The sequence below is a fragment of the Schistocerca cancellata genome, chromosome 2 (genome assembly GCF_023864275.1).
Source record: "Schistocerca cancellata isolate TAMUIC-IGC-003103 chromosome 2, iqSchCanc2.1, whole genome shotgun sequence".
Taxonomy (NCBI): Eukaryota; Metazoa; Arthropoda; class Insecta; order Orthoptera; family Acrididae; genus Schistocerca; species Schistocerca cancellata.
The window spans coordinates 1,059,381,647-1,059,408,950 of NC_064627.1; the positions used below are offsets into that span (position 1 = coordinate 1,059,381,647).

The window sequence follows — 27,304 nt, forward strand, 5'->3', positions numbered from 1 at the left end:
CCTCATGTTGGGATTTATGGTTCCCAAAACATTCGAGTGCACACCCTACCAGGAAGTGATAAGCACCACTAACAAATTCTTTTAAAATCCATTTCAGCTGCCAGAAGGCAGACAAAATACTGGGAGGCCTGTGCTGGTGTTCTTCCACCCTGGAGGCTTCTACAGCATGAGAGGGAGCAGTGACCTGTTTGGCCCTCAGTACCTCATGGATGAGGATATTGTTCTAGTCACTGTTAACTATAGGCTTGGTGCTCTAGGTATGTACATTTAACATGCTGTCTTGTTTGATTTCTGTTTATTTTTTTACCATATTTCACTTGAAGCACAGCAAGCCTGATCAATCAGCATTCTTGTAACAATACTTTTATGACATGAACTGCAAATACAGCTAAATATTTTTATTTTCAGATCCATCAAAACAAGAAAAGTGTGAACCATTTCAGAATAACTATTTTCAAATTATACACTTAGCCTTCTTGCTCTACTTTTTTTCAAAGATATTATTGCATTTGATAAGGTGTAATACACAGAGTTGGTGAGGCCTGTATGTCCACTTATTGATGTATTGCTTGTTGGTTCTTGTCTTTGGATCTTTGGCAAGTATTTATTTAACAATTTTTCTGATGTTTCACCAGCATGAATGGCTGGCATTATCAGAGGTTCACCTTCCATTGCTGGTGCCATTCTAGTGACGGAGGGTGAACCTTTGACAATGTCAGCCACTCATGTTGATGAAACATCAGAAAAATTATTAAACAAGTGTTGGGTGAAGATCCTTAGACAAAACCCAACAGGCAATATTTTATGTGTAAAATGTCTAATAAAGATATTATACCATCATATTTTAATAGATATTTGATTGAAGTATCAAGATGTAGGACCTACTGGACCTGCTCTACAAAACTTGATGACTTAAGGTTCTAAAGTATCAAATAATCAAAACTGCAGTCAGCAGTTTTGCAGACTATCTTCAATTGAAAAATAGTCATGTTCTTCAAATATGTCATGATATATAATTTTGTATTAAATTTGACATTATATAAATAATTACATAAATTACATCAATAGTAATAAATTATATTTTTGCAAATATTAACAATTTCCGCTATCATCACCTGTATAAAAGACATGTTAACACTGAATAGATCAATAGCAATGAGAGGAGAAGTAGCATTTTGACCTGTGATGGAATGCACAAACTTGCGATTATGGGTGAAAAGTACCGCAGTAGAAGTAAAAGGGTATTTTACAATTTTTTTTAAAGAGTTATGGGCTAAACTGCTTTAAGGAGAATTGTGTAATATATTCCAACTACCATTCCTTCTGTACATTAATGATCTAAACTTAAATGTAGATGCTCATAAAATGATGTCATCACAATTATTACAACAGTCATTTAACATTGTCAAATACAACTAAGCGTAGAATAATCAGCTTTTAATAAATAATAAAGGAGCACCACACTAAAATTTACCATTGCTCTGAACAAGGACTTATGTTTCCCATTTCTCCCTATCAGTGATGAACCAACTGTTAACATTAGAGTAACCAAATTCTTAGGATTATGCCTGCAAAACAACATAAAATGGAATAATTATACAGAACATCTTAATGCAAAACTGAACAAGAACTGCAACTTTATTTGCTTACTATAATCCTGCTGTAGTGAGCAAACAATAAAGGGTGCATACCTTGCCTACTTTCATTTTCACTTTAGATATGGGCTCATAATCTGGGGAAAATTTAAATCAGCTGTATAGCTCTGTTTAAGATCTCTAGTATTCTTCTTTCACCATATACTACATTATGGAAACATTTATAATATTCTTTAAAATAAATGTAACAGGTAAGGACAGCAGAAGGCAAAAAACTGTGATATTCATGATCACTTTACCAGACAAAACAAATACTTACACTTGACCCAAGTCAACACATCCCTGTGCAAAAATAGTACTTTCCACATGGAAGTTAAATCTTACTGCAACCTCCCTAAAACCATAAAAACATATATCTTCGGGAAATCTTTAAAGTCACATTACTCCACTGAAGAGTGAATTATGAAAATATTTAAATGTATGAAGTTTATTATTTGTAATTTTAAATATGTATGCATAGAAATCACTTTTACTTGTGTGCGTATGAATTGGCTTGTTCAATGTCTTATGCATAAGCTGGTTTTGTAGACTACAGGAACAACAAAAATTCAGTATAATGCAATACAACTGACTAATAACAATAATATGACATGACAGTCACTGTGTACACTGCCAGTACTGTGAGAATGAAAACTGTAGATCTGATGGAGTGAAGAATTGATTTTCATTGCCACTAATTAGATCAAAAGGCTTGAACTTTATCTACTTGATGACAGTCTAGTTTATTTACATATTTGTGAAAACTTGCCATGATGCTGAACATGCCAGTAAGTTGGCTAAGATATATTTATCTGCAAATAATGTATATGGATACATGCTGACCATTTACATAACAGGGCTTTTTGGTTTTAATTTTAATTTACAACAAAATTTGATAAATGTAATCCAACTACATATATACTGTCTACTCAGAAGTTGATCTATGAAGTAGGAGTGCTAAAGAACAAACGATTTTAATTTGTTTTTAAGACTTTAACTATTTTCCAACACCTTTAATTCACAGGAGAGGTGAAAATATGTTTTTATGATTACATATTTTGCTCTTTTATATGCAAGTGTAACTTTAAGTTGGGGACAATGGAGGCTATTTTTATTCCTAATGTTATATTGATGAACTCTACTGTTATTTTCAAACAGTGCCAGATTCTTCACAACAAACTTTGTAATAGAGAGTAAATCTATTGTGGAGATGCTGCTAGTATGCTTAATTTTTTTAACAGCTGCCTACATGAAGTTTGAGGATGGACACGAGACATTTCCTTACAGTGTGTTTCTGTCCAATGAATATTTTGTGTAACTGGAATTGCACTGGAAAGTTATTTCATATGACATTACTCAGAAACCAGATTGATTTTCCATCAACCACCATAGTTTGAAGAATGGTGATAAGACATTGAGTAAATAAAATGACAAAAATAATTTGGAGTAAATTAAAAACCACTGGTACCTAGTAAGAGAAAATAAGCCCAATCTGATATTACAATAAAAGAAAAAAAGCTAACAAGACATAACCAGATTGCCAGTAGCCCTTTTCTATACCGATGTGAAGGAAACTGTGATCATAAATGTGCCTTTGTGTTGTAGATGATCACAAATTACCACTCGATTTAATTTGGCTATATTTTCACCAACAAGGAGTATCCATTTGATCTTATTTGAAGTTTGAAATTTTGATATTTTATTCTATGTACCATCTAATGGGAAACATTTACTTTGATTTATGAGAATTGCTGACCTTCTTGATGAAATTCAGGGATGAAATCTTTCTGAGTTATAAGCTGACTAATAGTCTCATCTCAATTTAATGTTTCAGCAGCTTTCCTACTAATCATTTTCAGCCAACATTATTTCAGAGTGACACTGTTACATGGCTGACAACCTAAGAAAAATTCATCCTTGAATGTTATTGTTGCTGGAGAACATGGTAGCACTGAAGAACAATGAGAACTGATGTCTATATGAATATATGAGAAGTTATTGTACAATAGGTATTTAGATGCCACTTTTCCTCCTGCAATATTGATCTAAAGGTGGTAACACCCATTTCATGAGAGAGGATGTTTCTGTCATCAAGTAAACAGATGTGTTTGGAGGCTAAGAGTAGGTCAAGCTACAGACAACAAAGAATTATGAAAGTTTCCATAGAGCCCACAGACAAGGAGACATCTATAGAAACAACAGTAGTAAATTCTTCACAGACTTCAATTATCACGCAAACTACAGCCTAATAAGAAGGTAGTTGTACTGTAAAAGTGAATTACCAGTAATGTTGGATGATTATCAGAAATAATCATTACCAGGAATGAAGTAATATTTCATTAATCTGAAAAAGTTAACAGGTACAGTATGCAAGTATGATTATCTGAGAAGTACTGCATATTTTAAGACTGGTTTTCATAGCCAAAAAGTGATGTGATTGTGATTTTTATTTGCCCCACAAATTACCTTTTCTACAGTCTGTACTTGTAACATAGGACATTTCCTTATGCTTACAATGTAATACAATTTCATGATATATTATCGTCTGTTGTTCATGAGTGACTTTAACTCTAGTTTACTTTCTATGACTAATTTCTTAATGTATCTAAAAAGAAAGATATCATTAATTTCTTAATGTGATACATAAAATTTATCATTCACAGGATGAACTTTTCCTCACTGTCTGGTCGTGCACTCAGCCACACTATAGACTTCTTCTTACAGTACAAACTTTTTTAAGGTTCCAGGGAACATCATCTCAGTTTTGAAGTTTTATAAGTGTTTTGGCAATGCTTGTTTTAACTATATACCAGAGTATTTAGGTCCTTCTTTGAGAATCTGAGGTCTATGTAAATATATTGTGTGACAACTACAATTTGATGGCATACATGATCTTGTTTAACTATAGTCCTATTTAAGCAACAGGACACAGCTTCTTTCAGATAAAAATAAATGCTCTTTGTTGAAGCAAATATGGACAGGAGTACCACATGACCAGATCATTGATGCATTTATGTTTATCATTGCAATTCATGATTTGCCTTACCATGTAGGAGTTAATTCAGTAGTGTGTCATGCAGATGACATGACACTGCTAGGTACACACGATGACACCATACAATACGGTCACAACAGGCAACTCAGGAAAAATTAGAACTAGCAATGAATTGTTTTTTTTTTCTAGTGAACTCTTTTGTAACCTGTATAAAACGCAGGAACTAGTTCTGAGGTTAACTCAAGATGTAGAAAGTATTCTGGTAGAACTGCTAAGCTTTCAAATTGATTCCACATTAAATTGCAAGGAACATATGAGCTCATGTGCACTATCTTATGTAGAAACTGACAGATGTAGTCACAAATGAGTGCCTGAAGGTGGAATATTTGGGGATTTTCCACTAACACATAACCAATGACATACTGATGTGGAGACATTCCTGTTATGTCAATTAAATTCTGAAAATTCAGAAAAAGGAATCAGAATATTTTGGAAAAAGTTATGCACCATTTTAGTAATCAGAATAATGAACAAACTGAATGCTAAAGAACACTCCCAACTTCTCTTTATCCAGCTCAAGATATTGACTATTGTAAACCTATACATCTATGCAGCATTGTTTTACGTTGAAAGCAAGTTAAGTGAGTTTGAGACCAAGGAGAATATCCACCTTCACAACACTAGACAAACTCCACTTCAGTAAACTGGGACATAGAATGACAAAGACTGCAGACTCAAATAAAATAACATGCTTAAAATTTCTTAATAAACCTCTAATATCTGCTTAGTCCTTTCTCTATAGTATTTTAAAAGTTATGATTTATGATTGATTGCTGAAACACCCATTTTACAAGATAACAGAATTATTTTTAAATAAACATCATCAACATTAGTTTCTAAAAATATTTCTAAAAATGTGGAAATTAATTGAAAGAACTTATTTGTAAAAAGTGTTATAAATTGTATGTTTAATGTATAACTCTATTCCATTGTAAGAGGTCAATGGTATATAAAGAATTGAATTAAACTTATGATGTGTGATCTGCTTTCCTCTACGGAGAGAACTATTTTGAGCCATACATGCCTGGTCACAAAGAAATGTTGATTAATGGTACAATATCACCCGAAGGTGAATCAACAGGGGTTCATTTTTGCAACAGTGACTATATTATCACAGCACAATTCAGTCACTAGCTTTAACAATTTTATTAATGCTTCCAATTTTCTGTGAATATTTTGAAATATTTAATGCAACATTTTAGAGTGCTTTAATTATTGTCTTCATAGCCTATTTACCACAATAGTACTAAAATAATTGTGGATTTTCAGGCTTCTTAAGTACTGGAGACTCTGTTCTTCCTGGCAACAATGGATTCAAAGATCAGGTACAGGCTCTTCGATGGGTGCAGCAAAATATTGTCTTCTTTGGTGGAGATCCAAAGAGTGTCACAATTTCAGGGTACAGTGCTGGATCAGCTAGTGTCTACCTGCATATGATTTCTCCAATGTCTAAAGGTACTTACTGGCTTTAAACAGGATTTTAGTGATAATAATGTTTGAAGTATAATGTTGGTAGCAATATTGTCTTGTAGCCTATGGTCATTAGAATATGAGTACGTTTGCATAATCCACCATCTCATGCAGATAATTATACATCTAAGTTGTTAAGTGTAGTGTGGAGACTTTTTATAGCTCTGTATAAATAATTTTTAGAAACTTAATTATTCATTCATTAAGTCGTACATCATGATCTGTAAATTCTATTGTGAAAGAGAGCCTCTAGATTTGTGGAAAAAGTCATGCTGTTTATTAAGGTAGTAGATGAAAGTTGGTAAATGCTAAGGCAGTTCCTATTTATTTCAAACATATTATGTGGGTGATGTGCTTGCTAGCTTTGATTTGATTTGAAACTACTGATTCATAAAATGGAAGTAAACCCATTAAAATGCATATTTTTGTTGCCTGGAAATAATGGCAATTCTTTGAACGCAGTTTAGAACTGAAAGCATTCACTGCAAGATAACATTCACTTTTGCTCTACTGTTCTTCAAAAACTTGTAGTGGAAATAAATTATAGATACTTGCTGCATTTCACATTTGGGAGAAGTGGTAACTTAGTAGGAGATAACCACCTGTATCTTTTATTTTAGGCTGTAAGGTTGCTAATCATACCTTCTAAATATGTAGGTAATGTTTTCATAGAATGTAATTAATTTTGGAGTAACAGAGACCACTCATTGAATAGCAGAAGCATTGAGTTGTTAACTAGCACACATAAAGGAGAAAGTAAACTTGGTAGCTTTCAGAATAAATCCTTTGTTAAACAAGAGTACAAATACACACACAAAACACATGAATGCACCTGTTCCCCTACATAATCCTATCGGGGCACACAAAGAAGGCACTGCGTTTCAGCAGGTGGACTAGGATGAGGTCAGCGTTGTGTTAGGTTGTGTTGGGTGGAGTGGGTAGAGATGAAGAGAGGTGAGAGGCAGAAAGAGAAGATGTGGTGGATAGGTAGTGGCTTGGAGGGAGGCAGCAGGTTTACTGGCTAGGAGTGTGGGATGGAGTGGTGGCAGGTATACAGGCTTGACATGTGATGCATGGGTACCAGAGACAGTGGGGTATGGCGCATGATGAAGGTGACATGGATTTGGAGGGGGTCACAGGACAGAGGAATGGGATGAAGGATGTGGGGGGTGGTAGGTTAATGGGCATTGAGGCCATGAAGGTTAAGGGGAGCAAAGGACATGTTTCAAGGGTAACCCCCATCTGCGTAGATCAGAAAAGTTGGTGGTGGAGGGAAACAATCCTCAAGGCTTGTGCTGTGAAGCATCCATTGAAATTGGCCAAGTTGTGCTTAACTGCATATTGTGCCACTGGATGGTCAAGTTTGTTCTTGGCCACAGTTTGGTGGTGGCCATTCATTCAAGAGGACAGCTGATTGGTTGTCATACTGACATAAAAACTGTGAAGTGATTGCAGCAGAGTTGGTATATGACATAGTTCCTGTGGGAAAGTGTTGGGTCTGGAAGTGGCATAGGGATGCATCAGGATGTGTGTAGGTTGGGTGGGTGACGGAATATCACTTTAGGAGGGGTGGGAATAATCTCAGATTGGTTGTCTCTCATTTCTGGGCATGAAGATGGATAATCAAAGCTTTAGCAAAAGATATGGGTCAGTTGTTGCAGTCCAGGTTAATACCGAAAGACGAGGGTGGAGAAGGAGAGCTGCTCCTTTGTAGCTGATTCTTGGGAGTGGTGGGAGGATTAGGTGTGTACAAGGATATGGCACAGGGCATCTGCTTGTGGTCTAGTTTTGGGGAGTAGTACCTGTCTGTGTAGGCCATAATGAGACTTCCAGTGTACTGTACAAAGAGGTTCTCATCACTGCACATATGCTGGCCACATATGATCACACTGTATGAGAATGGTTATTTGGTGTGGAAAGGATGACAGCAGTCAAAATGCAGGTACTGTTGGTGGTTAGTGAGTTTAATATAAACAGGGATGTGAATAATCCATCAGAGATGAGGAGGAAATGTTGAGGAAGGTGGTATATTGGACTGAGGAGGACCGGGTGAAGTGGGTGGAAGAGAATGTGTTGATGTGGAGGAATGAGGGTAGTGCATCCTGTCTCTCAGTCCAGATCATGAAGATATCATCAACGAACCTGAGCCAGACAAGGGGTTTGGGATTTTGAGAGGCTAGGAAGGTTTGCACTAGTCGACCCATAGAAAGGTTGGTCTAAGAGGGCACCATGCAGGTATCCAGGTTTGTACTGTGGATTTGTTAATACACAGGAGTGGGACGATAATACAGAAACACTAAAACCATAACACATTACTGTGCCTAATACAGTATAGAAAACCCATTGGCACTCAAAACGTCTTCCAATTGAATGAATAAATACAGCTCCTGTATAGTTTTCTAGGGAATACTATATCTATTTTCCTGCAGAATAGTGCTAGTTCAGGTAATGATAATGGAAGTGGATACCAGTCTTGTGCCTTTGCCTCCAAAGTAGACCACAAAAGATCAATAATATTAATATCTGGCGATTAGTAATAATACACTTTTTTAGTTTTTTAAATTTTTATTTATAATGGCTACCAGTTATGAAGTAGGAATTCATCAATGGAATAGGAGGAGTTGTCTGGGAGAAATGGTTTTAAATTAGATTTAAAACTTGCTTCAGTGCCTGTCAAACATTTTATGTTATTGGGCAAATGATCAAAAATTTTTGTTGCTTCACATTGAACTCCTTTCTGAGCAACTGACAGCTTTAACAATGGTTAATAAAGGTCATTTTTCCCTTAATGTTGTAGGTATCACTGTTCTTCACAAATTATGATGGATTATTTATGATGAATTTCATTAGCTTTGATGGCACAGTTAAAATCCATAGCGCCTTGAAGTGGTACATACATGATGTCTGTGGCTAACTACCACATATTATTCTTACAGCTCACTTTTGTGCAATCAGTACTTTCTTTCTAAGTGATGAATTATCCCATAAAATTATTCTGCAAGACATTATTGAGTGGAAATATGTAAAATATATCAGGAGCCTGATATGTTTGTTTCCATGATTAGTAATTATATGAAGAGCAAAAGTAGCTAAACTGAATTGTTTGAGAAGCTCAATAATATGCTTCTTCCAGTTCAAGTTTTCATCAACATGTACATGCAAAAATTTTGAGCATGTATCGTATTTGCTGACTGCTGGGGTTCACATGCTACATCAATTGTTGATATTTCTCTATTTGTTGCACAGAACTGAATATTGTGTGTTTTCACAGCATTTAGGGAGAGTCCATTTTCAGAGAACCACTTAATAATTCTTTGGAAAATGTCACTCATCAACTCTCCTGTTGCTTTCCTCTGATGCAATTTATTGTAAAATTAGTATTGTCATGCAAAAAGTGCCAATTTTGCTTGTTAAATGTTAATTGGAAGGTCATTCACATATGTGAGGAACAGGAGTGGACCAAAATTGAACCCTGTGGAACTCCCTTCCCCCCCCCCCCCAAAGTCTCTAAAATTATCTACCTTTCTGACATTTTCTGAATTATTCAGCTCAGTCTTTCGCATTCTGTTTGTTAAGTATGATCAAACCAGCTGTGCATAAAGCCATCTGTTCCATGAAACATGAGTTTTTCTAAGAGAGTAACATGACCTACACAATCAAATACCTTGCAAAGGTTACAAAAAATATCAACTGACAATATATTATTATTTAAGTCTTGTACTACTTGATGAGTGATTGTATAAAAAGAAGTCTCAGTCAAACAACCCTTCTAGAATCCAACTGTGATATGCTAAATAAATTGTTGCCACTTAAATGTGTGATTACTCTTGAGTACATTACTTTTTTGAGTATTTTGGAAAAAGTTGTCAGTAAGGAAATTGGATGATAATCACTTAAGTCTGTCTTGTCATTTTTTTATGAAGTGGTTTAACAGCTTCCCCTTCCTCTGTCCGGTTACCCATGCAGCACATGTCTAGCCCGTGTAGCTGTTGCCATTCCTGTCCGCATTCCTAGTCAGCAAACCTGTGTGTGTGTGTGTGTGTGTGTGTGTGTGTGTGTGTGTGTGTGTGTGTGTGTGTGTGTGTGTGTGTGTGTGTGTGTCTGTACTGAAGCTTGACAGAGGATTATTCCAAGAGGTAATTAGTTTGTGTGTGCCTCTTGATAACTCAACGTTTTTGCTATTTGATGAGGGATCTCCTTTACACCTAAATAATAATATGTTCTGTTCTTTTTATATTTTGGTACCATGATTATTAGTGGTGTGCATGATATAAATCATATTATCTTCAGTTTATTTGTGTAAAGTATGATAAATACTTTTACAGACATTTTGATTCATTCTAGGTTTGTTCCATAAAGCAATTGCAATGAGTGGCGCTGTCCAGAATGTAGTAGTTAAGGATCCATTACAACAAGCAAAAAGGCAAGCAAGACTATTAAATTGCCCTGATGGGACTTCAGAGGAAATTGTTAACTGCTTGAAAGGAAAAGATGCTCAAGAAATTGCTGAAACTCTAAGAGGATTAGCAGTAAGTGTAGCATATTTTCTAATTTAGTCAAGAGATCAAACACTAAAATATCATAAATTGATTTCATAGATTTTCAAAATTATCAGTCATCATCCAGACAACTGCTAATGTATTTTCTTATTGTTTGACCATTGTTGTGGTAGTACACAAAGTACAGTTTCTTTCATGTGGGGGAAGGGGGTTTAGACAGTTGTCATCTCCAAAGAAAGGCCTTCTCATCCCATCTGTTAAGCCTTTCCTGACCGAGGGTTCTGGGTGACTTTTCGAAAGTCTACCCCTTTTCCTGAACATCACAAGGTCTTTTCCTTCACCCCTCTTCCTTCCACTTCAACCCTTCTGCCAGAAGGAGCCATGGGCTCTGAAAACTTGCAAATCGTAATATTTTTACATGTGTGTTCTCCTGCCACCACTTGGTGAGTAGAACTTTTTATTTATGCAAAGACTTACACTCTCAAAAATTGATTATTTTCATTAAAATAAAGATAATGATGGTGATATCTCAGGAGTATTCTGACAGAGAAGGTGTTGAGTATTGCCATAAGACTATGAGGCTTATCATGAGTCCAAATAGTAAATATCATACTGGAAACGAGCCTGAAAGTATTGAAACTCTTAGAGAGTTATATATAGGCTTTCCATTAATATGCAAGTGTAGAAGGGACCCATTTCAATTGCTATCACTGTACCTCTGATTAGTTTATAAATATATTAGCATTCTGTTTTACTTACGTTTTTATAATTTATGTACTAGCTGTGTCTTATTATTTAGTCATTCATAGGCACCAGTGACCAGTCTTTGTGAGACCATGAGCCCAACACTGACCAAAAGAGTTTTGGAGATTACACAATAGCTGTTCAGATTCAAATTGATTGATTCCAAATATTTATTTATTTCCTTTACATTTTGTACCAGCCAGCCTACTGATCTGTTTGTTCCTTCTAGCTTTTATCTTTGCTGCAACATTTGTATATGGTCTGTTATTAATATTTGGAATGTGAACTATTGTTAAAGTCATTTTCTCTTGTCTGTATTGACATGCTATTAAAGTGACAATACCTATGCATTTTTCATAATCATTCCATTTCTTCTTGCAGCTATTAACAGAAAGTATAAGTTTTCTTGCATATCTTTTCTGGTCATGTGTCTGCCAGCCTTCTTATATTATTTTTGCATCAATAATAGGGAAATAGTTGCAGCTTTTATGTCCTTGCACATTAAATTAGTCTCATAATTAGTTATTATTATAATATTAAGAAACATTTATTTCTGTCAACATGTAATAATTGTATTTCTTAACTTTTTTATTTTAATTCAGCAGTGATTTTTCCTCTGTATAAATGTTGCTATTTATTACATTTTTTTCTGTTTAGGAATGGGGTTGGGATCCAATACGGGTGTTTGGAGCAGTTGTTGAAGATGATTATCAAAATGAAGCAGAGAGATTTCTTACTGCTGATCCAACAGAGCAGTTCCTTTCAGGAAATTTTACACATATTCCACTAATTACAGGAACCACTAAAGACGAATTCAGTTGGAAAGCTTTGCGTATGTTTACCTCCTCTCCATGAAATACATACAGTTAATCATTTTATAAGCTGTGTTTAATGCATGTTTGTAGGTTAAGGGATTTTTGAGATCTGTGAAACAATATGAGCATGTATTAAAAGATGTCGTCACATCATTGTGACACCTAACATAGATACAGGGCGTACCTGTGCTATCTAGCTTCTGTATGTCTCAAATACTCTGTACCAAAACACTCAAAACATACAGTGAGAAGCAGAATAACTAAACAAGACCACTGGCCACACTGACTATTCCATTAACATACATCAAGTGTTTGTGCACTTGTGTGCCATTGATAGTGTTAATGAAGCAGATAATGAAGCTGATAGGAAATTCAAATATGACTTTGCAATCTATATTGTGTCTTTGTGCTGTTCCATCACAGTTTAGCTTGGACAATGTGGCTGCAATTTTTATCTCAGATGCATGGGTGTATTACATATAATGAGAATATAATTAATTATATATAATATATAATTACATATAATGAGAATATAATTATATATAATGAGAAATATTAACATTGACCAATGACAGCAGAACATAAGTCTACCAGAATTTCTATTTTACAAAATAAATCAAAACATTTTTGCATAATTTCATTACTGCTACAAGAAAACAATTTAAAGTAGTTCTCAAGTGAAACAAGTTTTTGATTCATCAGCTGCATGTTTAAAATGAAGTTGTGGTACATCGACCCACATAACTTACAAAAGTACCGTACTTTTGTGTTACTTTCTTTCTTTATTCCTCTTTGGTGTTAATTTTGTCTCATTGGGTATTGCTGTGAATACGTCTGAAAAACACTTTACAGTGTGTTGCAGAGTATGGAGATGTAGATGTAGAATTTTATTTATTTTGTTATTTATTCATCCATAGATCATTTTCTACAATAGTATCAGACATATCAGACAGTTTGCATCCATCTTCAGGTGTTTGCTAGCTCATTTTCTCCAGTGTCTCTGTGACTCACTCACATGGGTCAAACAAATCTATAATTATTTGTGCTGCCATTATCTTTATATTCAACACCCCTTATTATACCTATTTGGTACAGGTCCCACACACTAGAGCAGTTTTCTAGGATGGGCTATAAATGTGATTTGTAAACAGTCTGCTTTGTAGACTGATTGTACTTCCCTATTATTCTACAAATAGACCAAAGTCTGCTTTACCTAAGACTGAGCCTATATGAGTGTTCCATTTCTATTCTTACACAGAGTTACAACCAGGTATTTGGAAGTGCTGATTGATTCAAATTGTGACTCATTGATACTCTGTATTACAAGGGTACTACATTTTTTGATTTTATTTATTTATGTTACATTTTTGAATGTTTAAAACAATTCATTTAGTGAAGGGCACAATTTTACATTTCTGAATATTTAAAGCAAGTTGCCAGTCTTTGCCCCACTTCAAAATCTTCTCAATATCTGGCTGAATATTTGTACAGCCATTCTTCTCTGTCTTCATAATAAATCATCTGCATGTCTTGTGCCTTTTCTGCTCAATTTTCTTATCTTGCATATTTTCTTTCAACCCTCTTTTTTTAGACTTGTGTTGTGGCTATCACAAATACAGGATACTTAACTGTTCAGGGAATATTGATTTGTTATTTTGGCTGAAATTCATTAGAATAACTGATGCATTTGTTTGATTATGAAGAATGTATAGTAACTGAATCATCCTCATCATCATTAGTTTCATGCTGTATAGTCAGTTCAAATACATTGATCTGCAGAAACACAAATTTTTGAAAGCTTGCTGTGTTCGGTAATAAAAATAAGAAAAATATACAGTATTTGTATATATATGCAGATCAATGTGATATTTGTTGAGCATATTTTGGTTCTGTATTTCAGAAATTCTTCGCAACACTTCCTGGGCAGAAGATATGAGTGAAAATTATGAGAGAGTTTTTCCCATATCTTTCATGTATGAACGGAATACTCCACGATCACGCCAAATCAGCAGAGAGCTGAAAACTTTCTACCTTGGTACTGAACCAATAACAAACAACTCCAGGATTGGACTCGGCCAAGTAAGTGAGAAATGATAGATCAGCATGAAATATGTGTCACAAAAGAGCATGGCAGCTTACTAACTGATGTGTTTAAAAGCTTCAGTACAGTAACTGATCATGAATATAGGAAAGTTGGTTGGTTGGTTTGGGGGATGAAAGGGACCAGACTGCTACGATCATCGGTCCCTTTTTCCAAATACAAAGAACACCCACATATAGGAAAGTAATTTCTAAAATGAAACATAGTTGTGAGATGGTGTCCTTTGTGATTTGACATGTTCCATTGCAATGTATCAAGTGTGTGTGAATGAGGAAAAAGGAAACTACTTTTGAGTTCGAAGTTAAGAAACAGATGAATGTAATTCCCTGCTACTAATTAAGCTAAGTATCATTATTTAGTATTAAAACATTGAAAAAAAGGAAACAGTGTAGGTTGCCGTTCACCATGCAGCACCTTTCTTTCTTTCTTTGGGTCTACACAGCAAGGGAAGCAGCAAATACATACCATAAGTACTCTGCTACCTGAGTAGCTGCTTGTGTGTAGTCCATGTGGGGCCTACTCAAAGGGGTCAAATATTTCTTATCATACAGAACATGCTGTGTTGTTTGCACCTGAACCTCTGATTCAGACCCTTCATTCAGCTCCCAAGCTGAAGACCATGATCTGTCCTGGGGAAAATGTTGCAGACCTTGAGCTGTACTTATGTTCTATAAGGAGGCTGAGAGATTTTGACCCTTCAGCCACTCACCAACCAATTATCAAAGAACAGTTCATAATCCAAACAATAGGCATTGTCAATTCCTATGCTGAGTAGTTCAAACAAAACTAGAGTATCATCTCATATACAGTAGATACCCCATTCATACAGTTACAGTTAGTGGTGACTTTAGTCTAGCCTCACTGTTGGTGAAAATACTTTTTCAAAGCTAATGGTAGATAGAAATCATCATCAGAAACTGTACTAAATGCTTCCTCCAAAAATTATTTTGAGCAATTAGTGCAGTAGTCCACTTGAAGTGTACGTGGTTGCAAAAAAATACTTGACCTCTTAGTGATGAATAATCCTGAGCAAATAGGGAGCATCATGATGGATACAGGGGTTAGTGATAACAACATCATTGCAGCAAGACTGACCACTGTAACATCCAAATCCACCAAAAATAAACACAAAATATATTGATTTAAAAAAGTAGATAAAAATTCACTGACGTTCTTCACTTTTTGTAAACCAGATGTGGCTTCAATTCAGAGAAATAGAACCTGTGCCAATTGAAAGATTTGTGCTGAATAAATTAATAAAAGGTGATACTGATTCGCCATAGTACAAAAAACAGGTCAGACAACTGTTGCAGAAGCAACAGAAAAGGCACGCCAAACTTAAAAGGACACAAAATTTCCAAGATTGTAGACATTTTACTTAGACACTTAGTACGGACTTCAATGCGAGAAGCTTTTAATAGTTTCCGAAGCAAAATTCTGTCTCAACTATCTGACAGAAAATCCAAGAGATTCTGGTCATATGTAAAGTACATCAGTAGCAAGATACAATCAATATCTTCACTGTGTGACACCAATATATTACCAATGGTAGTGCCACTAAAGTGGAGATATTAAACACAGTTTTCCAAGATTCCTTCATCAGAGAAGACAAAGTGAATATTCTAGAATTCAAATAAAAAACAGTTACCACCATGAGTAACTTAGAAGTAGATATCCTCGGTACAGTGAAGCAGCTTCAATCACTTAATAAATGCCATTCTTCTGTTCGTGACTGTATATCAATTAGGTCCCTTCCAGAGTATGCTGATACAATAGCCCTGTATGATGAGTGGACCATGGTACGGTAGGAACTGCTTTTCCAGTAACACATAGAACATGTAATGTACATAGGCTTTATTCATGAAAGTAACTTTACATCCACCTACATCAAATGCTAGTCAAAGATACACTCCCATACTTCTCTCTCTATCCAAAGATCATCCACCACATGCCAGCCAGAGATGTTCAGGTGTTGTGTAAAGGTCAATACTCAACACAGTCCCCCACACTGGGAATACAGAGTACTGTGAGACATGATGGTTGGTGTTAGCTGGTGCACGTGGCTGTTGTGCCCTGGCTGGCCCTGCATGGGGTGTGACTGGACCGTTTCTCATGGTGCTGTGTGATATGCTGATGCCATACATATGGTGCTGTGCCAGGTGTTGCAGAAGATGTCTGACATGGCCATATCATCATTCAGATGGTGTGATGGGTGAAATGGGTGGTGGTAGAAGCTCATCGAAGTCCTGCCTGGCTCACATAAAATCTGAGTGGCGGTGACGTAGGTGATGTGTGTTGGTTGTCACCCATGTTGACTCTTGTGTTGACATCCAGGTGTGTTGAGACAGAGTTATTCTAGAGCATACAAGCAGGTCTAAGTCAAGCAAGTGAGATGGTCATTGGTTTGCCATGCACTAGAATGTTGAATGTTTGTGGGCAGTGTTTGAGCATCATGTACAGATCTGAATAGGGGGCTGCAGAGCTGCTTGCACGGCATCATCTCACAACATGACAGAATTGTAGGAGCTGAGATCCTTCTGGATGTACACGTTTGGTGTTGAATGAGTTGATGGGGATGGGACATGCGTGTTCCAAATATGTTGCTGAACATGATGCACTGGCATAGGTACGAATGCCTGTTTTGAGTCAGGCATAGGCTAAGGGAAGTCTGTAGGCAAGGAGAATGGCTCACTGTAGACCACCTTTGCCACAGATGCCCATAGGTCATCCTTGTATGCTGAGCAAATGCCAAGCAGGACCCACAGGAGCATCTCAGTCCATCACTCACCAGGGCATGTCAGGGCCACCTTCATGGTTTTCTACCACCTCTCATTGAGGCCATTAACCTGCAGGTGAAAAATGTGGTAGTCCATGTGTAGGTAATCACACAGAGGCAACACAAGGCAATGAAGAAGACCGATTCAAATTTGTAGCCCTGATCGTCGGTAATCAGTTTGGGGGTGCTGAAGCACGCAATCCACATCTCAGGAGAGTGCCTGTGTGGTTGTTTTGGCTGTGATGTCATGTATGGGTATGGCGTCTACCCATTGTGATGTCCTGCCAATCGTGGATAGGAGGTATGAAGTCCGTCTGACTCTGTCAGAGGTTCAGCAAAGTTGAGGTGGACAGGCTGGAACTGGATCTCCAGGAAAGGAAAGCACAAAAAGTGAGGGTATGTGTGAGGGCCTGTTTTGCCACACTGGCATGTAAGACAGCTTTGTGCCTGATAATAGTCTCATTTGATGTTGACCTGCACAAGACAGCTTTGCACCTGATAATAGTCTCATTTGATGTTCACCTGCACAAATCTGTCTGTCACTAGGCAGACCATCATATTGATGCCAGGTAACTGCTCAATGGCACATTGTGGCTGTTCTGTGAAACACGGCAGGGCAGAGTTTGTGAGTGTGAGACATGGGGAGAGACTGATGTTTGATGCAACGGTTTGTGTCATGGTCATTGAAGAATTCTTAAGTGCTCAGGTTGTTCATTTGTTCAGCTGCCATATTAGAGAGAATCTTGAAAGATAGTCTGCATGGATATTGTCTGCACCATGGATGTGACATATGTCAATGGCATACTGTGCTATAAGGTCAAATAACTGAATCATTGTGGATTGGCATCCTGAGACAGGTTCCTGATAGTATCTACCAGAGGTTTGCAGTCTGTGTGCCTGGTCACTTGGCAACCTTCAACATCCTCACCACAGTACTTCACTGCCATGCATACCGTGAAGATCTCTTGATCAGAAGCTGACCTCTTTGATTGTGAGGGGAATAGTTTTCTCAAAAAGGACAGGAGTGGTTGGACCATTCCGTCTGTGACACCCACCCTAGTTCGCTTGCATCAGATGTGAGGGTGAGTTATACTTGGGGTTAGAGTGTGTCAAAGTAACAGGTTGTGCTAAACAGTTCTTTGCCCAATTGAATGCTTCTGTCATCTCAGCAAAACATGCCTTTGCCAGCTAAGGTGTTAGTGAGAGGAGACTGCAATGCAGCTGGATGAGGAAAGTTTTGCTGATAGAAGTTAATGAGTTCAAGGAGTTGACATGGGCCAGGAAAAGTTTCTGAGAGTGACAGGTATTCACTGTGTCCATGCATTCTGCTGTCAGTTTGATGCCTTGAGGAACTGAGTGTATGGCCGGAGAAAATAACCTCCATTTGTCAGAATTGCAAATTTGCTTCGTTAATGACAACACCATCTTGTCAGAGTGCAGCTAGAACTTATTCTAGGTGATGCAAATGTTCTTCAAGTGTGTTGGAGAAGGTGAATACGTCATTGAGATAGCTGTAGCAGAACACATATTGAAAGAGTAGTTTATCAATAAAACATTGCCACACATGTGCGGCATTCTTGAGGCCATACAGCATAAAGAGAAATTTGTACAATTCAAACAATGTGGTGACTGCCATTTTCATAATATCATTGGAATGCATTGGGATTTGTAAATACACCCTCTTACAATTGCTAACACTGAATATTGGTATTCTGAAGAGCACGTGCATTAAGTCTTGGATGTTGGGTATAGGGTAGCTATCATATACAGTGCTGTAGCTGAGTACTCTATAGCCTCCACTAAGGCTGACTGAACCATGTTTCTTTGGTATGAGCTTAATGTGGGAAGCTCATAGGCTTTCCTAGTGTCAGATGATGCCCACTTTCACAAATCCCTGTATCTCATTACAAGCAGTCTGTAGATCTTCAGGGCACAAGCGCCAGGGTTTGGGACTAATGGAAGGATCGTTGGTAGTTGTTATTCAGTGCATAGTTCTCTCACACTGCACCTGTGCACACTCAAGTTTGATGTGGGTGGGTTGTTTACAAATGCTGCATGCTGGGTTGCATTGACCTTGTTGTGATTGATGTCAGGTGAAGTCAGTGAGGGCTGCAGTGAGGTGACTGTTGTCACCTCATTGTATGTGGAATGTGACTTGGTAGAGGGGGTATAGTTGTAGGCAGCACCCCATGTGCTGCAGCTAGCCATTGAGAGCATAGACATGAAGTTGTTCATGGACCAATTTGGGTGCTACCTCTGTCTCTCTAATGTGATGCTAGAGGCCTGTATTTCTGATACGTAGGTGTCTTTGCATGCTTGTTCTGATAGCAAATTGAGTTTGCGTTATATGTGGATATGGTAGGCAGCTGTATTCTTTGGGTTGGGCCAAAATGCCTATTTCTGTCCACTGATGTCATTTGGGAACTCGCAGAGAACACAACATTGATGAGCAGCATCCCCGAATTGACTACAGAACCCACAGATCAAGAGCCAAGGGGTAGCATGATGTTAGGTGCATTGTTGCACCATGGTACAGATGAGGTGGTCATGTTATGGCAGTGTGTTAGCTGTCAAGGATGCATGACGTCACTCTCAAGATGTGTTGAGCTGACTCAGCTAGAAATAGATGGCATGCAAGATGTTGCTTGTGCAACATCACACAGGGTAGTGTCTATCTAGCTGTTTAATATTTGCTGGTCATACTCGGCTTAGAGTATTGCTGTGTGAGATGGGATCCTTACCATATAGATTTGACAGAGGGCACCAAAAAAGCCCAAAGATGGACAGCTCATTTTGTATTATCATGAAATAGATAAGGGAGTGTCATGGCTATGTAAGTGTGTTGGGATGCCAATCATCAAGAGAAAGGTGTTTCTCATTGCGGCAAGATCTTATCAGGAAATTTCAGTCACCAACTTTCTGCTCTGAATGTGGAAATATTTTATTCTTGCCAACCTACTGAAAGATTTAAATGTTCGTGTTCAGAAATTCCTGCATATGTCAGATGAGACAACATACAAACTCACTAAACACACATTGGATTTTGTTTCCAATCTAACTGCTGTTTGCCTACAGGGTTTCTGTTGATGTCGTTTTCGGAGTGTATAAGGTGCTCAATGGCAAGGTTATCAGACCATACAGGGTTTCGTGGCTCACCTAACCTTGGAGTTCCCAAAAACTAATGAGACTTTTCCTTCTTTCTCTTTTTGGATCTTGCAAGAATGTTGATTCAAATCCCAACAAGAGATGCAACTCGTACCAGCTCAGGATCCTTGTCAGCACTGACAGCATCCCATATCTGTTGTCAGGGGAAAGAGGACAATGGTTGATTGATAACTCATTCACTGATGTAAGTGCTTCTTTGGTCTAGTAGTTCATGACTGACACAGAAGCTCAGGGTTTTAATTTCCAGGAAAATGTGAGGTGCTCTGAAAATCACTGTGAAGCACATGGTAAGAGGGTAGCTTTTATTGTACTCTACGCCAAGCTTTGTTCAGATCCCCTTCACAGATGGACCATGGGAATAATGGGCACTTCTGTTCTAATTGCTGTTTACCTAATTTTGCATGATCTTTACAGCAGATATACATAGGGGGCTGGAGAACATGCATGATTCCAGCTCTGAAGAATGGTTCTTGAAGTTTTGTCAGCAGGTTGCCACAAGACCAGTGGTGTCTTTCTCCAATCATCTACCCATTAAGACTATTCAGCATTTCTGTTACAATCTCTTATCAGTCAATGAGCCTGTGGCCTGACACACAGACCTACTCTGTGTGCAGTCAATATCCTCTGAGAGTTCAACTTGATATGGAGTAATTGTTTTGTTAATATTGTGAATTTATGCTAGACTGAATACTGTAGTATATACATAGTAAAATCTTTCAGATAATGCCTATTAAACTTGTGAATTTAACTGCTGCTTCTGAGTCACCCTTCAATTTATACACAAAGGGGTAAGACTTAAATTAGTGTTTTTTGTAGTATGGTAACACTTTTAATACTGATACCAGTTTGTGGTGCAGAGAGGGAGAAAGAGAGAGAGAGAGAGAGAGAGAGAGAAAGAGAGTGTGTATGTGTTTGGTGCATGTGTCAGTGTGCATGCGTTTTTTGTTACAGGAATGAGCACTGAAGATCTGATATACCATTTACTTCTGTGTTTCAGTTGTATGCTGATGCTATAGAAATATTTGCAGTTGACCGTATTGCGAAGATAATATCCAGGAGTAACACTTCACCAGTGTACTATTACCAGTTTACTTACCAAGGAAGGTATAGCTGGGTGTACATTCCTGGAACACTAACACCTTATGGTAATCATTTTGGCTCCAGATAGATAAGTACCACTGCTGTATAAAACAGTCCTAAAATGTGTATTACATAATTTGCAGTATAAGAAAAGTGATACACTGATACTCATTGTATAGATGCCATGTTGAGATGCAGACAGGAACAATGAAATGACTGTTACACATTTAGCTTTCAGCCAAAGCCTTCTTCAGAAAAGGAAACACACACACATGCACACTTTCATTTACACAAGAACACGTCTCATACATACGTGACTGCTATCTCGAGCAGCTCAGATCAGAATGCATTCCAGAGATGGTGGTTGTACGTGAATGAAGTGTGTTTGCTTGTATGGATGAATGTGTGTGTGTTCCCTTTTCTAAAGAAGGCTTTGGCCAAAAGCTAAAGTGTAACAGTCTTATCATTGTGCCTGTTTGTAACTCAGTGTGTCATCTTTCTGGTGAGTAGCAATCTATTTTTGTTCTTATATTATTGATATTCCAACCTGGAGTTTCCATTGTTTAATATAATACAATTGGGAACTTGGATCTCATGTAAACTGTGTTTTAACCATATGAATTGGAAAATTCCATCCAGAAATGTATTAGGTTCATCAAGAGACAGTGCACTATCCAGGACTTACCTTTTGAAGGTTCATCTGTCAGTGCCAGTGCTAGACACACACACATAAATGAAAGCAGATAATATTCCAAGCTTTGAGAATTCCAGTTCCTTCCTTTATGGTAGCAAAGAGGAAAGTTTATGGATGTATATAATTTAGAATCCAAATTGAGAAGGATCTGAGTAGGAAAGAAGAAATGATGAGGAAAATGCTGAAGAGAGAATAAGAGGTCCAAGACAGCACATTGAAAAACATTGTTGCAGCTCATATCATAGGTGGGAATAAATGAGTGAGAAGTAAAGATAGATATAAAAGGACAGAAAATAAACTAGAGAGACAATGAGATCAGATTTTTGTGGAGTAAATAAAATACATAAATTTAAAAAATAAATAATTAGCAATGTAGGAGAAGACAGATTGCTATTTACTGTAAAGACACATCAAGTTGCAGATAGGCACAACTGAAAAACACTCACATAATGGTTTTGGCCACAACCTTCAACAGTAAAATAGACACACATGCACACAGCACTCACACACACACAAGCAAGCACACCTCATGCACACATGACTGCCAACTCCAGCGTGTTGGGTCGGAATTCAACTATCACATGGGATGTGAGCAACACTCTGGAAGGGGTGAGGAAAGGGAAAGGATGATAGAGTATGGTTGGGGAGAGAGATGAACACTGTCTAGTGGAGTGTGCAGGAACTACAATGCCAACAAGTGCAGCCTAAGGATGTTGTCAGGTAGGGAGGTGGGGAAAAAAGGAGCAAAAAGGAGAGAAACAGGGGAAAATGGGTGGAAGCATTGGCAGAGGGCAGAAAATAAACAAGGAGGGACATGAGAATAGGGAGGAGATGATAGAACAGAGGGGGTGGAAACTGTTGGGTGGAGGGTGTGGGAACAGTATGTTACCATAGGTTGAGGGTGGGATAATTACAAGAGTGGAGAATGTGTAGGATAACTCCCATCTGCACAGTTCAGAAAAGCTGGTAGTGGAGGGAAGGATCAAGATGGCTTGGGTAGTGAAGCAGCCATTGAAATCAGGTGCGTTATGTTCAGCTGCATGTCATGCCACAGGATGGTCTACCTCGCTCTTGGCCACACTTCGGTAGTGGCCGTTCATTCTGGTGGACAGCTGGTTGATAGTCATACCAATATAAAAAGCTGTGCAATGATTGCAGCAGAGCTGGTAAATGACATGGCAGCTTTCACAGGAGGCCCAACACCTGATGGGGTATGATAAACCTGTGTCAGGACTGGATAGGAAGTGCTGTGTGGGTGTATTGGGCAGGTTTTGCAACTGTGTCTTCCACAGGATATCATCCTTGTGGCAAGGGGTTGGGATTGAGAGTGGCATAGGGATGGACTAGAATGTTGGGGAGGTTGAGTGGGCATTGAAACACTTCTTTCCATCCCCCGCCACGTTCATGTCTCAAAAGCCTCCAGCCTTTCTTTCTCTTTCTTCCTCCAAGTTCATGTTTTAGCACCATACAGAGGAACACTCCATAGAAAACATTTTATGAGTCTTTTCCTCAGTTCTCTGTCCAGACTGCTGCAGAAAATTCTCCTTTTCTTATAAAATGCCTCTCTTGATGTTGATATCCTTGTTTTAATTTCTGTGCTGTACTTCCAGTCAGTGTCTACCCTGCTTCCAAGATACTTAAAATTTTGCACCTGCTCTTATTTTTCTCCACTCAGTATAATTTTTATTTATTTATTTCCTCCTAATGCCAATACTTTTGTTTTCTTTGTGTTAATTTTCATTCAATAATTTTTTCCATAAGGTTCAATGGTGTCCACTAAATCCTGCAATTCTTTCTCCCCTGTGGCTAGAAGGACCATGTAAACAGCAAACCTCAAACACCCTACTCTTCTTCCTCCAATTTCTACTCCTTTGTCATGTAATGAGCATTGGTCAATCATATTTTCCAAGTAGAGGTTGAAAAGTGTAGGTGATAGATAGCATCCTTGTCTTACTCCTTTTCCTAGTCTGATCTAGTTTGTACTTTCTCCTCTCACTTCAGCTGAGGCTTTTTGATTCAGATATAATGAGTTTACAAGTCTTCTGGTTTTCCAGTCCACTCTCTTTTCCCTCATTATAGTCACCAGTTTGTCCCAAGCCACACTATCAAATGCCTTTTGTAGATTGATGAAGCACATATAGAGGTCTCTTCCTTTTTAAATATACCTTTCTCTCAAGATTTGTAGGAGCCCTATTGCATCTCTGGTGCCCATATTCCATCTAGCACCAAACTGCTCCTTGCCAAGATTCTCCTCCATTACTTTCTCAAGTATCTTATTAATTATTCTTAACATCACTTTGGCTGCATGTGAAATGAGGCTGATTGTCCCGTGCTCACTGCATTTCTTGGCTCCTTGTTTTTTTTGGTAATGGAATCATTACTGTTGTCCATCCTATAACACATAAAATATGGTAGATGGTGTTTCACAATTCTATTACAGGCATCTAGGGTTTGTAGACGGAATGCAGAAGACAAAGTTTTGATAAGACCCTGACTCTGTGAATGTACCATTTCAATATAAAATAAGTTTGAATACTGGATCACTTTCAAATCTCCCACTTCACAATACAGTGCATAATGGTAGATGTGTACTCAGAAAATGGTTTCCAGATAATCTGAGTCCACCATATACCAGTTTCATCCAATTACAACAAGAGCTACAAGAAACTGGTATATCTGCATTAAGGAAAGTTCACTATGATTCTCCACGGACATGCACCAGTGTTTGTGAACCATGTGTATGAAGCCACATGTCACAGATACACCTTGTGCAGTGGACTGCAGGGTCACCACTTGGGGCAGCTCCTGTAGAGCACACAGGTCAGAGCTCATTGATTCTGCTGTGGGCATTCCATGACACAGAAGATTTGAAAGTGGTCCAATCTGCAAATTTATTTCACATCCAAATGATACATTTCTGGATATGGATTCCATATCAAAACATTGTGTACTAAGCCCTCTATACAACCCATGACAACCTGTAATTCAAATTGTGAAACATCCAAATAAGGAATCAACAAAAATAATCAGTGTTTGAAAATATAATATGGATAGATTAAAAAAATCTACTCACCAAGCTTTGGCAGCAGAAGACACACAAAAGGTGTGGAAATGTATGAACTTTCAGAGTCAGTGGCTCCTTATTTTGGTATAAGTGTTGAAAAGAAAGGAAGAATGTTTGGAAAATGATTGGTGATATTTAGGAAATGAGAGGAGCTACAGAAAGGTCATCCAGAGCATCTGGTCAGAGGATACTGACTGGATGCCCAGTTCTATTCTTTAATTGCTGTAAAATGTGTTTTTTTTTTCTTTGATCATTACATTAAAATTTAAATATCTATTACAATATCTGTAAGGATTTTCCATTCTTTATGATTTATCAACAATTTTTCTTTATTTCCTTTAAATAACAAAATTGTGTTCATTTGTTTAATAGGTGTTGTGCATCATGATGACCTGATCTACTTGTTTTACATATCAGTATTGTTTCCACCATTCACCAGTACTGATCCAGAATATACAACTGTTAAAAAAATGACTAAAATGTGGTCTAATTTTGTTAAGACTGGGTAAGCACAAGCTGGTGATATTATTATTATAACTATTATTAAAACTTACATATCATTTTCTGTCATTTTCTTTTCAAGTTTCTGAAGCTTCAAACATGATTCTAATTTACATTTGCTGAGCAAGGTGTATTAGCTACACATAAATAATCAATTGGTCACTACAGCCTGAAATGTGTGTGAAGTGCTCTTGTCCAGATTATGAGCACTATTACTCTTTAAGTTCTGAACTGCTGTATCTTGAAATAAACCCCAAACCAATTTGTATTTATGTGGACTTCTTTACCACTGTAGCTTCTTGATGGAATCTGCAAACTTTTTTACATCTTTAACTTTCTACTAAATAATAGAAAGTACTTCTTTTAAAACACAATTATATTGCTTCTACTGGTACAATAAGGCAACACTTCAAATAATATTCTTGTTCATAAAGTCACTATGACATTAAATTCATTCTGCATGACATAATGCCAGATCAGTTCTAATCTGATATTTAACTGAACTTCATTTGTTTTCCATGATGTAAGTGTCATTGTCATGGCATGTCCTTTTCTTGATGACGCACCCTGCTACTCCAAGCCAGGGTGGTGCAGCACGGAATACCGCCAAGCCAGCAGGTACTGTGAAGTGTAGGAAGCTGCTATCATTATACCACCTTGCAGATAGATGCAGAGCATCCCTTTTGACTGTTGTGACCATCATTCATCAGTTAAGTGGATATTGGGTAACAGTTCAAGAGATATGTTGCACTGCATATCCCTATCTAATTATTATTATAACAAACTGAAATACTGAGGAACAAGTTCTTTCAACTTTTACAACCTTCCGAATTACATGAACTGGATGAGATTCATGCATAGGACTGACTGCACCAATGTCGATTAAAAGTTAATTGCAGTTAAATCAGCATTTAATCCTGATCAACCAAAAATTTTACTGCACCAACCTCACTTCAAGTTAAATGAGGGAGCTGATTGTGGTTAATGTTGATCAAGGTCAGAGACATATTTATCTAGTTACAATCACGGTTAAAATAAAGTGAACATGTGCCATATTAAGATGGTGGCATTTTTTAATTTTTTAGATGGCATATAAGATGAAGAAATGTTATATCTTCTTCACGTAAAGTGTTGCTGCATCTGTACTGGTGCACTTGTGGAAAGGAGAAATCCTTTCAAAGATTACAGTGACAGGAAATTTGAAGAGAGATTAAAGTCTTTCGAAAGAAACAGTGTAGTGGTTATTAAGTCAAATCATTGAGAGGTTGGAATTTCATACTTATTGGTTTAACCTTGTCTCACCCATGAATATACTTCTAATGACATTAATGGAATAGGCAACTGATGCATTTGATATAGTTACTGGTGACGATGCTAAAGTACATAGTATTACAGTGCAAAGATGATCAGCTATGTATTTGGGATCAGAGCAGTAATTTCTCCACAATGTATAAAGCTTCCTTCTTGAGCAGAATTACATTATTTGGTGGAGGGTTTCAGTGTACTTGATGGATTTCCAGAAGTCACTGGTACAGTGGATTGTTCTCACATAGGAATTCAGTCTCCAGGGTGTTACAATAGGGATATTTTCCACAATAGAAAATCAGTATTTGTCTTTTGACTACCAAACTGCCAGTGACCACAATTTAATATGAGATACTGTTGCTCAGAGAGCTAGCTAGCTGTATGCAGTTGTGAAAATCTTG

At 37.4% G+C, this 27,304-nt stretch overlaps 1 protein-coding gene across 2 annotated transcripts in view; it reads left to right on the forward strand.

Annotated features, from left to right (window-relative positions):
* The window catches only part of LOC126163058 (juvenile hormone esterase-like), a 285,106-nt gene that overhangs the window by 34,915 nt on the left and 222,887 nt on the right, over window positions 1–27,304 (forward strand). For both annotated transcript variants that reach the window (XM_049919957.1, XM_049919956.1), the window contains exons 3-9: window positions 98–257; window positions 5,959–6,144; window positions 10,504–10,688; window positions 12,060–12,234; window positions 14,118–14,296; window positions 21,257–21,404; window positions 25,470–25,602. In XM_049919957.1, the coding sequence (XP_049775914.1) occupies window positions 98–257; window positions 5,959–6,144; window positions 10,504–10,688; window positions 12,060–12,234; window positions 14,118–14,296; window positions 21,257–21,404; window positions 25,470–25,602 (1,166 nt within the window). The remainder of the gene's footprint in view (window positions 1–97; window positions 258–5,958; window positions 6,145–10,503; window positions 10,689–12,059; window positions 12,235–14,117; window positions 14,297–21,256; window positions 21,405–25,469; window positions 25,603–27,304) is intronic.